The sequence below is a fragment of the Vitis vinifera genome, chromosome 15, assembly GCF_030704535.1.
Source record: "Vitis vinifera cultivar Pinot Noir 40024 chromosome 15, ASM3070453v1".
In the NCBI taxonomy this organism is placed as follows: domain Eukaryota; kingdom Viridiplantae; phylum Streptophyta; class Magnoliopsida; order Vitales; family Vitaceae; genus Vitis; species Vitis vinifera.
The window spans coordinates 21,839,687-21,857,233 of NC_081819.1; the positions used below are offsets into that span (position 1 = coordinate 21,839,687).

General features: G+C 36.3%; 2 protein-coding genes across 3 annotated transcripts; one reads left to right on the forward strand and one right to left on the reverse strand.

Annotated features, from left to right (window-relative positions):
* The first annotated feature begins 1,440 nt into the window (after positions 1-1,440).
* LOC100263623 (golgin candidate 3) lies at positions 1,441-13,316 on the forward strand. Its single transcript, XM_010663555.3, has 15 exons — positions 1,441-1,803; positions 3,029-3,127; positions 3,307-3,435; positions 5,850-6,044; positions 6,432-6,570; positions 6,659-6,723; positions 7,522-7,689; positions 7,892-8,005; positions 8,219-8,362; positions 9,526-9,822; positions 9,926-9,991; positions 11,040-11,242; positions 12,235-12,289; positions 12,592-12,777; positions 12,869-13,316. Exons 1-15 carry the CDS (start codon positions 1,615-1,617, stop codon positions 13,187-13,189), a joined length of 2,370 nt encoding a protein of 789 aa, XP_010661857.1. The 5' UTR covers positions 1,441-1,614; the 3' UTR covers positions 13,190-13,316.
* Positions 13,317-13,566: 250 nt separating this feature from the next.
* LOC100241363 (reticulon-like protein B1) lies at positions 13,567-17,139 on the reverse strand. Of its 2 annotated transcripts, none has more exons than XM_059743234.1 (6): positions 16,353-17,139; positions 15,480-15,660; positions 15,260-15,401; positions 14,904-14,973; positions 14,631-14,810; positions 13,567-14,230 (listed from the first exon to the last, which is right to left on the reverse strand). In XM_059743234.1, the coding sequence occupies exons 1-5, from the start codon at positions 16,555-16,557 to the stop codon at positions 14,641-14,643; spliced, it is 768 nt and encodes a 255-aa protein (XP_059599217.1). In that variant the 5' UTR covers positions 16,558-17,139; the 3' UTR covers positions 13,567-14,230; positions 14,631-14,640. The 2 variants fall into 2 exon arrangements, with proteins under 2 accessions (XP_059599217.1, XP_003633965.1); XM_003633917.3 differs by having other exon boundaries at positions 13,567-13,764; positions 16,353-16,820.
* Between the last annotated feature and the right edge of the window lie 408 nt (positions 17,140-17,547).

Below are 17,547 nucleotides of genomic sequence, written 5' to 3' on the forward strand. Positions count from 1 at the left end.
AACACAAAAAGCCATTTATCATGTATATGAACAAACAGATCCTCACGAACCGCAATCGATATCACACTGTACGGTTCATCGATCCAAGTTCATCTCCATCTCCGAAGGCAAACTTGGCCGAAAGCGCATCATTCTCTTAGAATAGCACTTCCTCCATAGGTCCTTCGTTAGTTTACCTATGCATAAATCTATAGACGTGTTTGTGGTGATGCTCAGTGAATACGAACCATTGAGGAGAGATTCATCTTGCGAGATGCCTACGAAGACATCACGCAATCGATGACTTTCTCTTGCTCTCATCATCGCATCGCTTAAGACTACACGCAAAGAGAAATGGAGGAGAAGAAGACAGAGGAGCGGCGAAAGGTGAAAAAAACCCTAGAACCCTGTAACGCATCAGTGTTTTCGGTTTTCGCAGTGACTGGGTCATACATATACTGGAGTCGGTTCAATCTGGACCGTCGGATTGATAACCCCAGTCATATGTATCGAACCAGTTTCAAATTAAACCCGCTATGAAAACACTTTCAAAAGCATATATTCCTCCAAAGTGAAAGATTGGGCTACGAGGATAGGGTCTTTACGCCACAATTAATAATTCAATTCATTCTCAATTAGGCCATGCTCTAAGCCTCTTTGGACTCTTTAGGGTTATTACTTTATTCCTAACATATTAAATGTATCTTAAATGTTTGTAATTTTAACCGATTTATAATTATATTGAAAGCCATATAATCGATACTAAGATGTCATTACGGTAGTAGATGTGTCATTGTTAATCGAAAATTGACTTAATGATATGTCATTTAGTCGTCGTCTTAGATTGAGACTTCATGAAATCTAATCGTGTTTGGGTCGATTTCTTAAAAACGAGCGAGTTTTTCTAAATGTTATTTTAAATTTATTTTTTAAGTTATATTAAAAGTTGTTTTATATTTAGAATCCGTTTGATAATAATTTTTAAAAACATTTTTAATTTTGTTATCATTTAAATATTAAAAATGATAAAAATGTTTTCTAAAATTACTTTCAAACACATTCTTTTAAAGAGTCAATTTTAATAAGTGTTTTTAATTTTTCTAATATTTAAAATAGAAAATTTTTTAAATATTAAAAAAATTTAAAATAATTTCGAAAATCACCGCTAAAATTTAGAAAACACTCGTAAAAGGTTTTAAAAAAATCTTATAATATTTTTTGAATAAGTATTTGATACATGATTATCTCAAATACTTTTAATAAAAACATTCGAGAATGTTTTAAATTAAAACAAGAAGGGTTTTAAGGAAGAATGACTATTCGTAATCTGATTATATTATTTATACCATAATTACTTTTTTCATTTAATTTATTTATTTTGTAGTTTGAATTTTTGTGAAAAATATTTCAAAAATAAAAATAAAAATAAATAAATAATGTTGAAGTCGTACCCGACAAGTTTTGCCTAGTGTACAAAATTACAAACCCAGAAGATCAAATTGACATATGAGCGTGAGAAAAAAAAAGAGGAGAAAAATAATCTCAAAACGCCAAATCTCAGATTCAGATCTCTCAAACCCTAATTTTCCTATAGGAAAATATCAATCGATTCCAGTAGAGAAGTTTCGGTGAGCGATGTGGAGCACAATTGCCAATTTAAAAGAGAATCTCAACAAAATCGCACTCGATGTCCATGACGACGACGATGAGGAGCTTCAGATCCATGCTCCGGTCGTCGCCGCCGAGGATCCCTCTGTCTCTGATCGGAGGTTTTCCCACAAGTACGCGCATTCCAATGGGATCGATTCGGCTTATAATTCTGAGGTAATTTGTTTGAATTTTGCTTCCTCTGTAGGGAAATGGAATTGGAAGGTTCCGGTCGGGTTTTTGTTTTTGGGGTTTGGACTTTAATTTTGGGTTTTGTGGAAATAGAATTCGGAATCAGGTCCAAGTGTTGTGTTTTGCTGGAAGGACTTGGGTTGCTGAGTGGAAATGGAGTTGGAAGCTTTCAGTAGGGTTTCAATCTTTGGGATTTGGATTTGAATTTTGGGTTATTTGAAATTGGAAATATGAATCAAATCCAAGCGTTGAGTTTGGGTTGCATTGGAGCTGTTGGGGCGAAGTGGATGAGTTGTGTTTTTTCTGTTAATTGGTGATTAGAAAAATCTCCCGTGAGAAAGAGCTTTGAAATGAGCTTGTATTGGGGATATGTGAATAGTGAGTGCCTAGGGTTTACTAGTCACATGGTTGGGAATGTTGCTAAAATCCCCGTGAAGAAGGTGAGGTTCTGAAACCCCAGTGAGTTTATGTTCTTAGTTGGTTATAATACAGTGGAGATGAGTGTCAGAAGAATGAATATGAAATGCCTCTTTTGTGGGATGAATCGTTCTTGTTGGATGCAAAGGAAAATGACTTTATAATTTTATAATGAATGAACACATAACAGTAGTATTTCCTAAAACAAGAATTATGATTTTTATTGGTTTATTACCTGTAACAATTTGTGCATTCACATGCTGATTGAATTTTGAGTTCATTTGATTGAATAAATGACCATTAAGGACTAGTTTTGTGTTTGAAGAGGTTTGATAACTTATTGTTGAAAGCAAGATCATAGTAGTAAGTATTGATGGCTTATGCTTTTGCCTAATGCTTATTTCATTTAACATTATAGGCTTGATGATTCTAACATATCCAAATTCCACTTTATTGATGAGGTGTGTGATAGGTATGATCTGTATTGTTGCCCACAAGGACATGCTAAAATGTTATGATGATTTCCGTCTAAATCTATGATGTTTTTTTGAGAGCATAGATGTACATTAATTATTCCTTGCCTAGGGATATTCATTAACATGCCTAGGGATATTTCACCACTCTGGAAGATAAATAGTTCTAAATCTTAAAAGATAGTTTTAATGTCCGTGCATCAATGCACTTGCAATAACTTTGTTGCTGTGCAATTTCTTTACGCCATTCAGCAGCTAGTTCAGTCATTTTATTTGGGTATATGATACATGACATTTTCTGTAATTTATGCTTCTTGTAGATTGAACAATATAAAGCGGAGATTAAAAGGCTTCAAGAATCCGAGGCAGAAATTAAGGCATTGTCAATTAATTATGCAGCTTTATTGAAGGACAAAGAGGTAATTTAGTGTCTCTTTGCTCTTTTTTTGAAATTTGTTATCCTTATATGTGTCATTGCATGTTGTTAAAAGAGAAAGTGCTACTTAAATGGTTCTTTGAGCAGTGTTCTTTTAGGTAATTAAAAGACCCTTTGGCATATGATTAGTGCCAACAACATTTTCCCCCTCTCATTTGACAGGATCAGATTTCCAAATTGAGCAAAGAAAATGGTTCGTTGAAACACAATCTGGATTCGACAAATGCTGTTCTTAGTGCATCCAGAAGCGAAAATTCCAGAACATCGACTAATAGCCTACATGCACTCAAGGTAGTTTTGGATTTTGAACCATATCTTATTTTGAAAGAGCCATCAATTTAAATTTTGTGTAATTGTTGAACTTTGTTGTAAGTTCTGCCCTTCTTGGGTTGACATTGCATTCCCAAACTGCTTCAATTTCAGATTTTAAGTTGGATATGCTTGGTGATAATATTTTGATTCATGTATTGAGTATCTCATTTGTGGTGGACTTCAAGCTGGATTTATGCTGGACAACATATTACTTAGATGATATTAGCTTACTGTAATAGTTACACTATGTGGAGCTATATGTATCATGGCCTTTACTTTATCCTTGCTACAGTATTTGTTCTTTGGCCATATGCAGAAGCCATCATTTTAACAAATCAAACTGATTGACAGAGCAAGTTGCTTTGAAGGCTGCTTATCTTTTCACCCTTCAAACTGAATTGGCTGGATCTGCAAAGCATTGGAAGAAGTGATAATTTTTTATTTTTTTTGGGATAGGTTGGAAGAAGTGATATTTTTTTTTTGATAGGTTGGAAGAAGTGATATTTGATATCACTATATTTTCACAACTACAAATGCTGTTTGTAATCCAAGTTAGGGTGCCCCTAGTCATGTTATCAGAAACATGGTCTGTCTACCAGCTACAAGATCTGGAACTTTATTTTATGCGACAGAATACAAAAGGAAGAAACTTGTATAGCTTGGTTCTCCCTTCACAATTAAACTTATTATTAGGAAACATAAAACCATAAATATTGCCAAACTAGTTTCTTGCTTTTATCCGTTTAAAATGAGTAATTTGGAAATCTATATGGTTTTATAAATTAACCAAATGTTGTATGTGGGGGAATATTTGGACTTGTTCAGTATTGCATTAATTAGGGAAGCATGATTGGAGTATGGTGATGAGTGGGAATTGGAAGCAGTTTTGAGTTCTTTGACAAGCTTTATTTTGTGAACATAAATAGCCAAGATCAATTTGAATAAATGAAGGTGACAATAATGTAAATAGCCAAGATTGAGAAAGAAAAAAAAAAAACAAAAACAAAAACAAACAAATTGATAGGTTCACTAGTGACATCCTTCAATTATTTTTTTGATAGATAGTGACATCCTTCGATTATATATATATAAGAGCTCTAGAACACTGTAGCAACAACTTGACAAAGAACTCTTTCAATCTCTGATCTGATAGATACTCATATTTAAACACTCTCCCATTCCTCTCTTTCCAAAAGCATGAGAACAGGCAAATTGGAGCCAATCTCCAGACCTTTTTCTTTCTTTTCACAAAGCCCTTTTCATGCTAACTCAGAAGGAGTTCCTTAACTATCCTAGGAAGAACCCATTGAAACCCAAGAATAGCAGATCTCAAAACAACCGAGCTTTGTCACTGTAAATAAGAATGTAGTTTGTTGACTCCTCAGACATCTGCATAAACTGCCTATTTAGCAGCTGACCGGCCTTGCTGCATGAATTGGTAACCAAGAATCTTCTCCCAAGTAGCCTTCCCAAAAAGGAAAGAAAAAGGCTCTCAAAGGTGCACAGGAGCAGCTTACCTTCTTTGCAGGACAGAGGTTGACCTTGTAATAAGACAATTAACCAAAAAGCCACCCCCTCCTTCACTCTCCACCAAATCCCCCTGTGCACCACCCCAATCCTAGCTCTCTCATGGAATGAATACACTTTATAAAAATGAACCACCTTCTTTAGCTCCCAATCTTGAAAGGGCTTATGAACACAGGTTCCAGTGACCTTTACCGCCTTCCACCATCCACACACCTGCCACTATTGTATTCTTTGCTACCATAAGACTACTAAGAGATGGAAAAACTTCCTTTAGAGAGCCCTCATGCATCCACCTATACAGCCAAAACCTGGTCCTGAACCCATTCCCACCTAGATTGAACTTCTCATCTTAAGCTCTGGTCATCCCCTTCTAATGGTTTTCCACAAACCCTCTCCAAAAGCCTCTCTCACTTGCCCCTACTGACCTTTCTCCACAAGATATCGGTCTTGTTTGCAAATGTCCACAACTGCTTTGCCAGCAAGGCCCCATTTAAGTTAGAAAGTGATTCCCAATACCCCATAACGTGTTGACCACCTCACAAGATGAAGCCTTTTCCCCTCTTCATGATTTTCCTGTAAGAAGTCTCTCTGAATCTTTCCAATCTGCTTATGACTGCCTTTTGAATGACCATCAACAACATAAAATGTTTCATCAAGCTTGGAAGTTTACTTTTAATGAGTCAATCTACCTTCCTTTAACTCTAAAATTGGAAACTTAATTGTTATGCTGAGTTGGTGAGCTTCATAAAAAATGAAGAACTGTATATGGCTTTTTCTCCTTTTCTTTTAGTGGCGTGGGAATTTGTTCTGGATATTTTGCAAGCAGTCACTTTTTTCTTAGGGTTTCTTTTGTTTGGAATGTGTAGGGGAGTGGTGATCAATCTCCCAGTAGGCAGCATAAACTTACCGCTCAAGTAAAAGGCCGGTCTACTGGAAATCAAATGCATAATGGTGTTGTCAAACAGGATGGGCTAAGCAATGGAATTGCACATGCTGTTCAACCTGATGCTGCTCAAAGCAAGATGGAAACAAAGAACTCAAATTTGAAAGGGAATGAAAAGGTAATAGAACCCTGTGTTGTCCTATTTTGAATAGCATACATCTTCTGACGGAGTTGATGCATGCTTAGTTGTTAATATGCATAGTATACTCTGTAGCTTAGGCTGAATCTTGATACTACATTTTTCAATTCAGACCTGGATGCTTTGATATTATAGAGTGAATGCTGCTTTTTTTCTTCTTTCTTTTGTCTGTGGCACTCAAGACTAATTTCTCTGTTCTCATAACGCAATTTTAATTCCCTCTTTGAGGAAACAATTACCAAAGGTGCCAAAAAGGGCTAGAATTCTTTCCAAATTTTAATTTAGTTAGTTTATTTATTTATTTTTTATCTTTCTATTTTTCTCCATAATGAATGAACTTGACAAAGATATATGAATGCCTTCTAGGAGCTTGCAGATTTGCTAGAAGAGAAGAACAGGTCCCTGGCAGCACTTCAGGCTACTCATGAGTTACAAATAAAACAATTAAGGATGGAACTCGATAAAGAACGTGATAAGCTAAAAAATATAAACCTTAAATTACAAGGTATTTTATGAACCTTGAAGATATAACTTTGGTTTTGCACTTTTTCTCACCATGAATTTCTTGTCTGACCCTGCACTTTTACTCTCAGAGGAAAACAAGTTGAATCATTCATTCCTGGAGGATCTCAACTCATTAAAAATGGACAAGGAAAAAGTGAGTTCTAAGTAATTTGATTGTTGAATTGTTTTTGTTATTGTCTAAGAATACTGATAAAATTTAGTTTAGTTGTTCCTGATGATATTCTCAGGTTTTATTCTGTCGGATAGGAAGACTGCCTATTTGTACCTCAATTTTTGTTGGCAGGCATATTTAGGAAGAATGAAGGTTCTTGAGAAGGATTAGGCATTGGATTAAATGTTGCCTCCAAGTGAATAACCTGTTGGTTTGAAATACATCATATTGACATACATGCACGCACACACAAAAACTGGTGAAAGGGTCCACATCTGGAGAGAACTTTTGTAGATGCATTATGTTCTAATCTTCAGTTGTATATAATCCTTATTCGAATTTGTTGTACTTTCATCCAGCCTCTTTGCATACTTAGGAAGGTGATATTTTATAAATGCTCAATCGCGCGTGCTTACTCTCCCTTACCCTTGCTAAGATGTTGGGTGAGCTTGACTTCCAAGGGAGCTGCTTTAATCTCAATAATTACCTACTCAATGTGACTGTGTTCTGCAATACCCTCTGCCAACATTAACCTTTTTTTGGGCGTATAAAGATGGATATGCTTGGAAGTAAGCATCTAGAAATGAGATGCCTATTGGTGATTTTCACTTTTCATGTACCTTAAGAAATCATGTATGTTCTGATTTGAGAAAAAAAGGTCGTGCATATTAATGTTGATTATTATCCCTTTATCCTCGTCTTACTGTTTTTTTCTTCATGGCCATTGCGCTGTTAACTTTACATTCTTTTTATATTATACCTCAATTCTCTTATGGGCAGACTTCCATGGAGATGAACAAAATACGCAGTGAATTGAATGAGAAGAGATCAGTAATACAACGGTTGCAGATGGAGTTGAATAGGAGAGAGGAGGAAGAAGCTAATGATATGGTGGAAAGTTTAAAAGGAGTAATTGCAAACTTAGAGAAGGAGAATTCTTGTCTTAAGGTTGATGGTTTTGTTATTCCTTCATTTTTTTTGTCATGTAAGAAGTATCTTGCATCCAAGGATTTTTAGAAAATTCTGTGTCTTCTCCTTTGACTATCACATTCTATACAATTCAAACCAACCACATTTTTTATTTATTATTCTTCCTATTTTGTAATTTTGGGTCTCTGAATCTGATCTTATATCATCTCCTTTGTTGCAGAGAGAGAAAGATGAAATGGAGGTTGCATTGAGAATGAGCAAGAAGGCTTCAACAGACAAAATCTCACCAGATGTGTCAGATGCTTCAGAAAAGCATTTTAGTAGTTTGAACGAGGTGATCTTTTTTTTTTCATAGGAAAATGTGCTGAACTTTTTTTGAGATTGGCAATAGTTGGGAAAGTTTGTATTTTGTATATTTTTCATTCATCGGTTTATACATGCTTGATCCCCTTTTTGCAATAATCTTAAGTAGCATTGTGGCGATTCAGTTGGTAATTTTGAATTGCACTTGTTGCTGCTGAGTCATGTTAATATTCCTATGGAGCAGGTGAATTCTTCTGGAAGTTTTCCAGGAAAAGAAGAAATGCAAATATCTTTGCAACAAGTGGAAAGAGATTTGAAGGAGGCATGCCAAGAAAGGGATAAAGCTTTGCAAGAACTGACTCGTCTTAAGCAGCATTTGTTAGAAAAGGTTGTGTATCTCTACTTGTCTAATAGTTTTACCAGAATTAACCCATCTTTTTTTGTGGCTGTGCATGGCCTGTTCAGTTATTCAGTCATCTATATTATATCGGTAGGCACAGGTTAGATACATTTTTAGAACCTGTTTGTTTTATTATCCATGTGACAGGAAGAGTTAATGTTTCTTTTATTGTATACTTTGGCTTCAAATTATTTTTGTAGATCTCTACCTTTGTTTATATATGTTATTATGGTTTTAGTTGAATGTGACATTGGTAGCCATAAGATATGTTTACTTGTAAATAATAAAAGATAAATATGACTAGTCAATGGCTGTGAAGCATTTTGTATGATGATCCTTTTGTCTTAATTTCCCTTCAATTTCTTTCATATGCCATGCTTAATTTGAAATGCTGAGATAACTCAGAAAAGGAAGTTTCTGGTCTGAAAGGAAGTAAAGTGGACCCTGTGATCTCTTTCTCTTATGTAAGCTTTGCTCTCCAAAAACACATTACTAATTGCTATATCAATAGCTTCTTCTGACAATTGTATATCAAATGCTTGATTAAGAATCCACAAATACATCTTTAAAAGACAAAGTGAAGCGAAGCAGATCAAGATGTAGCCTTGGAAGCTCAAATGTTGGATGTTAAAATTAAAATCATGAGGTGTACATTAGATATACGCCTTATGCTTTGAGGCTCAATTTATGTTTAAGAGATGCTTTGTACATCTTTTAGAATATGGTGGTGGTGATTTCTCCGGAATAAAGGGATCCAAACCCTCTGTCATCGAATGGTCATGATTTATTAGAAGTTGAGAGGCATTTCATTAACACTAATTAAAATTGAGTTGCTGTATTATGAATGTTGAATTCTCACACTGCAGGCCTGAGCTTTATAACAACTTGCATTTTGCTGCTTTGAAGCTACTTGCCCCTATTTGCTTGCATGATAATGTTCCAAATTGGCCACACTACAAAGTGCAAATAATATGCTGTTTTTGTGGAGAAGCTAAATATTTAATTTTTTTTGTTCTCGATACTGCCATTTTATGTTGTATGTGATAGATTCTAGGTGCATATACGACCCTGTACTTCTGAAGTAAAATTCATTTTTCTAACTTTCTGCAGTCAAAATTGAAGATGGTTTCTCTTGCTGCAATATTGTTTAGGAATCTGAAGAATCAGAAAAAATGGATGAGGACAGCAAAATCATTGAAGAACTCCGACAAAATAATGAATATCAAAGAGCTCAAATATTAAATTTGGAGAAAGCTCTAAAGCAGGCAATTGCAAGGCAGGATGAGATTAAGATGCTGAACAGCAGTGAACTTCAGAAATCTAAGGAAATCATTGATGACTTAAATAAAAAGCTTGCAAGTTATATGTGCACTTTAGATGCCAAAAATGTTGAGCTCCTAAATCTTCAAACCGCTCTTGGCCAATATTATGCTGAAATGGAGGCAAAGGTAAATATTGATCCTTGTGTTTGTTATAATAAAGCAGCAGAAAATTGAGACCTTGTGGTCTTCAGGTTATGATTTCTTGTTAGTTTTTCATATGACTGCACAGGAACGACTGGAAAGGGATTTGGCTCATGCAAGAGAAGAATCAGCTAAACTTTCTGAGCTTTTGAAGGTAACAGCCTCCTCCTTCTAATGTCAAGTATAATTTATTCTCTACTTTCACAGAATTTACCAACACAATGTTTTAAAAAACTAAAGGCAAGCCTTTCTCCCTAAGGGTTTCTCAACCAGTGACAATTTTCTTATATTGCAGCTAGCTAAACCTTATTTTGTTAAAGGGATTTTATCCCAAGATCCAAGACTTACATACCAATAGGCCCTAACCCTTTAAAACACATTGCGTATATGAGGATTACACCTTGACAGCCACAAGGCTGTATTCCTTGACAACATGAGGCTTAAGCCTCAGTTCTCCTGTGCCAAGTCTATAGCCTTGAGGCTACTCATGCCTTACCTTGAGGTGACTCTCAGGACTATTCCTCAATTGGCTTTTAAAATGCTGTCCACATGCAGTACACTTTCTCATGCTGGTTGGTACATAGTTGTATATGTGTTCTCGTGACCTTGTAATTCCTCCAATGACCACATTTCTCATAACTTCTGAGTTCTACATGGTACCCTTTTTTATTATTATTATTTTCAATAACTGAGGAACCTTCCATGGCTAAGCCCTTAGGACTCTTTATGGGAACCCAGGCCCATGTGCCACTTACTGGGACTACTCTTACTAGTGTTTGCCCTGACCAACTAGGCTACCCTGGCGGATGAGTTTTACATGGTACCTTGGACCACAATGTTTGGTGCATCCTCATGAACTTTCATTTTATGCTATTGTGTATGCTGGCCCCTATTCCTCTTTAAGGATGTGGCTAATTTGACAATGCACTTAGTGCACATGAACCTTACTAATGAGTCTAACAGATGTTTATGGGCTCCAATACACAAGGCTGGAATGAAATCTCTGCTTAGTAACGAGTTACATCTCCAACAAGTGATCTATTGCTGGAATGAGCTGTCTATTGAGTTTAATGAATGATCTATTCAAAACCTAACAATACTCGTGCTTTAATGACTGAAAGCATGGCAATTTGTTTGGTTAATGCAAAGCTGGTTTCTCCCTGTAGTTTTTTGGAGATTAAATTTGTTTGTTCTTTTGTCAGGATGCAAGTCAACAGGCAGAGCTATCAAAGAGGGAAAAGGAAGAAATTTTGGCCAAGCTTTCACAAGCTGAAACTATGCTAGGAGAAGGAAAAAGCAGAGTGAATAAGCTTGAAGAAGACAATATGAAGCTACGCCGTGCCCTTGAGCAGAGCATGATTAGACTTAATAGGATGTCAATGGATTCAGATTATTTCGTTGATAGGTCAGCTGCCTTAATTCTGAAGTAAAGTTTATTTTTTTATTCTGATACTGGGTTTATTATCCATGTTTTGCTAATACAAATAGAGGTAGCATGTAGTTGTGCATTGTGTTCCTTGCTGTTGTGAGTATCTAGTTACCTCTTTCTGTTTACCTTAATGAGTAAGGTAGGACTCAACTTCTAGGTTTCCTGCATCCAGTAATTGTTGCTCTTTAGGGTGTGATTATCACATGTTATAGTCAAATTTAATATAGTAGATGAAACAAAAAAAAAAAAATCAATTTTTTATTTTTATTTTATAAATTAGGAAGCAATTATATCATGAGTGTCAATAAGTGAAATAATTAAGAACATGAACAAATTGGCAAGACACTAACTAGAATGCTAGTTTTTGATCTTCAGTGAAAGAATTTTTATGTACGAATTTTCTATTACCTTTTTTTTTTTTTCCTTTTTCATTTTCTATCAAGTTTGTTTAATAATAGCATGTTTGGTGTATACTTTTTCCTCAATTAATTATGAACTTGTTCAGAATCCTTGGCCCTAGAGTTACAGATCTTCCTTCTCTATTATTAAATGAAAGCAAGTATTGGGTTTGAAACAGCGTCTGCAGCAATACTTGCTATAGTATGTATTTCATGAAACCCAGTTGATTCTACCACAAGTGACAACCACTGCACGCTTAACCGGCCCCCAGTATCTGCTGCTTGCCCACATGACCACCATTGCCACCATGGCAGTGTCACAGCCACAACCACACTGTTACACATATCATGAGCATGCTTTTTGGCACAGGTGCCATGACACCCACATTGTGCTGTCAGTTAAATTTAAGGTTCTGCTTTCCACATGTGATCATTGCTGAATTATATTGGATATGAAGCTTCATTAAATTGTTGCTTATACTTCTTGTTAGCTTTTATTATCTTGCCATTTCCTTTCATGAAAATGGAAAATGAAAAGTTGTAATGACAGATAAATTCTGCTGTTTGCAGGCGCATTGTCGTAAAATTATTGGTAACGTACTTCCAGAGAAACCACAGTAAAGAGGTATGGTCATTTCTCTAAAAAATTAAAACAAAAATAAAAATAAAAAAGAAAAGAAAAGAAACTAGATCATTTTAGTGAATCAGAGACCACGCCTCAAGATGCAAAGCTGTGGAAAAAAAATTGGAAATCTGATTAGAGGTTGTATTTCTGATAATGAGGTGGTGGGGGCCTCTATTTAGTTTTTTATTTTTTATTTCTACCTCAGCTGATTAGCATCTAAGTGTTCATAACAGCATCCTATAATTATGAGCTGCAATCTTCTTTCAATTTTCTTATTTAACCTTGCACATGGAGAGCACCAGGTTCTGGATCTTATGGTTCGGATGCTCGGATTCTCCGATGAAGACAAGCAGAGGATAGGTGTTGCCCAGCAAGGTACTGGTAAAGGTGTTGTTAGAGGAGTACTGGGTTTACCAGGGCGCCTAGTTGGTGGCATTTTGGGAGGAAGCTCAGGCGAAGCACAAGCAAATGTTGCATCTGAAAACCAGGTACCCATTTCTTATCTAATTGTTTACATGTAATTCTCTTTGGGCCCGTGGAGTCTCCCTAATTGACTAACAAGCACAGCTTATTTTTCAGTCCTTTGCAGATCTGTGGGTTGATTTTCTTCTTAAAGAAACTGAAGAAAGAGAGAGAAGGGAAGCCGTGGATGTCACAGGTGCGCCCAAGGGGGATCCACACAGAAGTCCAAATTTTCCAGGATCTTCTCCAATGCCCGACCGGGTTGGTGCTGCTTCTGGTTTCTCAAGATTAAATCCAGCAGTGAACCCAAACCCAAGCTCCATGTTCTCCCATGGAAGCGTACTGCAGTCAGAAGCTTCTGATTCTGAGTTCTCAAACGTGCCTCTCACATCAGCAGAGAGTAGTTCTAGGCTCTCAAGACTGCTACCAAAATACTGAAAATATGTTGGTTTTGTGTAAGTAAATCAAAGTATCAAAATATAGATTCTTTGTTGATGTTGTAGTCATGCAGTCTTGTTTGATCAATTCTTTCATACATTTATTCAAATGAGAAAAGTTTCTTGCATAGGCCAGCTGCTATTTCGGTTTATTTGGTTGTGCCCACCCCCACCCACACACAGGAGAATGTAAAAATATGACATGAAATTTGAAAATTGAGGCAGCAAGATGGGTATCAATTTCCAAACCACACCAGGTGGTGGAATCTAAATTCATCTTGGATCATACATACATATATATATATACATACATATATATATATATATATATAATATAGGAAGCTTGAGAAAAAACTGAAATCATTGAGGCGATGGGCATCACAAGGAAAGATCCGTCTGATAAAAAACCAGAGAAAACCTGTTTAAAACACAACAAAGATCCATCTGAAACAAAAGGATCCTCACTAGGTATAATCCCACAGTAACATACATTATTTAGTACTACTCAAAATTATTGATCCTGTACCACCTCAGAGCTATGCATCAACCATCTCAAACAAGGTTCTTCACTTCCTCCTAACAACAAAGAAAAGTAAAAGGTTAAAAAGATGAGGACAAAATTGTGCAACATGATTCGTTATCGAAGATGACCCATAAAAGAATTTGCTGTCAAGATGTCCCAAAAGGATAAGATTTTTGCTGTCAAGTAGAACCAAAAAAGAAGGGAATTTTCCCCTCGAATAAATTGACCAAACAGATGAGAATTTTGCCGCCCAAGATGAGAATTTAACATGTTTGGCCAAGATGACCCAAAAAGATCTAAATCCATAACTTTCTACTCCACAACCGTCTTAAGAAATATTGATCAGAAAATTTGATGATTGTGCCACATGCCAAAAAAACTATTGCAGAGTGCACTACAATTCTATTTTTTTTTCCCTTTCTTTTTTTTTTTTTGGCCTCAGGCAGCCTCCCATTTTTACATGGTGATTAACATTTCCAGTCCCATGATATTCAGCCTGTTGTTTCCATGTGAGACCATCTGGGCAGAAGGAACAATGCATTTCCAGCATTGGAAATGCTAAAACATATTAGTGGACAAGGAAGCATCAAGTAAATCAAACAAGCAGAGGATCAACATAAATACAAGCTATCAACAGTTCCAAATTAAGTGACAAACAATGTACAAGGTACGGATAGACGTTGATATAATAATTGTTGTCACAAAAGCCCACCTATAGTTAAGGACCTGAGGCACTGCTAAAATGATTGCCCTACCACTTGGAACTAAACCAACATAAAACACTGACAAAACTAATAACCCAAATAGTAAAAACCAGCAGAAGATAAATAAACAAGTGTTCCAGCAAACATGGATACCGAGCACTATGCCAAAATCACATCTTCAAAACCCACATCTAACCAAATGTCTGCTAGAATACCTCAAACTCTCTAAGCCATCTTCTTGTATTTCAAGGGTACTTTAGGGATCTTGCTCAGAACCTTGGCATCAAATACTGCATACTGCTTCTTGATCTCAATTGTTGCCTTCTCCGCAAATGGGTCAATGCGATCTTCATACTTCTCATAAATAACTGGTACAGTGTGCAGCAAAACAAAAGCTGTTTTCCAAAATCATAATAACAAAAATTAACATGGCAGATCAACATATAGTTCATATTATAAATGTTTAAAAATAAAACCAGCAGTCATACTTATGTAAAACAAGGTCAAGAAATTGCAGCAACTCCCCAGGATCGACAGTACCCACAGGCCAGCAATAATCTGTTTTACAAAGACAGATGTTCTTACAAGTGAGTAAATAAACTGGGATCATTTCAACAATAAATGATTAAATAGCAATAAGGTCAATTTCAATGTAGAATTTGGCCCTACAAGACCCCATTCAAAAACTATAGCTGCCACATCATTTAGGATGTGAGTTATGTACTAGTTTATCAATCTAGATAATACCACCAAGTTCAGAGAGGATTGAACTCATCAGCCCAATTGAAAACAATGTCCCAAAAATTCAGCCTAAAAGGAAAACACTGGAAACACAAATACATACAATAAGGAATTTCTTTAAGTCTCTTCCAGATGCGATGTCCCGCAACACAGCAAAACCACAGTTAATCTCAATCCTCAATGCATTGACAGCCTGCAGGAATGGATCTTCTGGAATATGAACTTCCGGGATGCGAGGTGGAGACCTATACATTAAAAACAATTACATAACAATTTAACTAAACTACACATCAAAGAAGGGTCACTATAATGCAGAAGCTTACTTGTTGATGAAGGTGGTGGCGTTGGACCAAAGGAACAGGATTGCAAGAGAGAGTATCAAAATGTGGCAAACAAGGGTGAGGAGATGGTATTCAAGCAATTCGAAAAGCACCCACATGGCAGTGGCTCCGCCAAGTACTCCGGCAGAGATCTTCTTGTTCCTCCACAAAAATACATCAGCGTCTGCATTAAATGAACACAGCAACAAACCCCACGAAGAGGATAAAGTTAGGGCATGAGAGACCCGGAACAAACAAATCCCTCAAATATATTAAAAAAAAAAAAAAAAAACTTAAAACCTAGCACCATACTTCCATCCTATCATTGGTTTCCAGAGAAGATAGGAAAATGGATAGAAACAAAATATTGAATCTCACATCTCCTGTTTATACATACAAGCCCATCTCGGTGGAGCTTTTAATTTCTCAGATACTTGTGCCTTACCATCCGTTCGGTTACGGGTAACAACAAAACAAACGGGAAAGAAATAGAAGGATCAATTCGAATCTTATGCTTTAGCTTTAGGTTGTTTAGATTCCCAAAAATGATGAAAAAAAAGCCACCCCAACTAAGATTTATGCTTTGTAGAGGAACCTTAAAGTTCAAATTCCTTTCATTTCCCCCGATTTTCTCAGAAACCAAACGGAGCATATGGTTAAGAAAGCCTTAAGACATAAGATTACAAAAAAGAAAAAGAACTCCCATAGAATTTTCAGAAACATCAACTAAATCAATGAAAACAACTCCATCAAAACATAAATTAACAAATCCATAAACAATCTCTACAAATCTACACCCACCTCAAATACCTCCAAAACCCTAATCAACCAAAAACGCTAGATCCTAGAGAGAAAGAGAGATTGGAAGGTCCTTACGTTTTCCTCCGCCGAGAACTGTGTGGACCGGCTTCTCCCGTCCAAAGAGGCGAAAAACCTTGGCTTTGATGGGGGACGGCGACGCTGGTTTATCAGAATCGGAATCGGAGCCGGACGATGACGAATCGTGGCCTTGCAACTTGTCGGTAATCTTTTCCAGCAAGGATTCAGATGCGGCACCCGAACCTTCGGCGTGTTCAGCCATTTTTATCGGACTTGGATCCGAAACGCAACCCTACCGCGTCTGCGAAACGAGAGAGGGAGTCAATATTTCGGGGACAGAAACGAGATTCTAGTAAATGAAAATGGAGTTGAGAGCTCTCAGTATTGGAGATTCTTAGTGGGCTAAATAATCCGTCGACATATCTTAGCCGTCCAAAGAGATTAGTCCGAGCCTCAGGTTCGGATCCCGAACCAGACTCTGAGAAGATTTTTTTTAGCTTTTGACATCTCCATCGCACTATGCCCTGTTCTTTTTCTTTTTGATTTTTTTAATTATTTAGAGACAATTTTATTTTTAAAAAATTCAATAAAAATTTCTATAATTATTTGACTAATTTTATAATTTGTGACTTTAAAAAACCTTAATATAAAAGATAAGAAATTTTATTTTATAAAAAAAATATTTTGATTTATAAATTATAATTCGGAGGTATTTTCAAATCAAATAATTATTTAAATAAAAGAATTGAAGTATATTTTGCAAAGAAAAGTACGGCACTACTTTAGGCTAAGCTTTGGTAACCGAGCCAGCCGGTTAGGAGAAATTCGAAAATCAAAATTTTCGGAAGCAGATAGCAGTGGGGGTGCAGAGTGTGGTTTGGCTTCTCGAGGATAACGACGTTAAACCTGACGCCGTCAGTTGGAGGTTGCGAGTTGGCCCACTTGCCTTTATACGTGGAGAGAGATTGAAGCCTACCTACGATTGAAAAAAAATGCCGACACGTTGGGTTGGCGACACGCGTTGGCACAAGGGTGGACTGATAAATTATGCGGCGGTCAATAGTATTGACGGCTGGGACACGTGGAAGCGCATGGAACGAATTATTCTGATCTGACGATAATGGATTGGACACCAGTAACGAGAGGCTTGCAAGGAGAAAAAGGAAAATTCATCCAAATTTTCCGACAAAAAAATATATATATACCAATTAAAATATAATTAAAATTAATTATAAACTTATATATATATTTA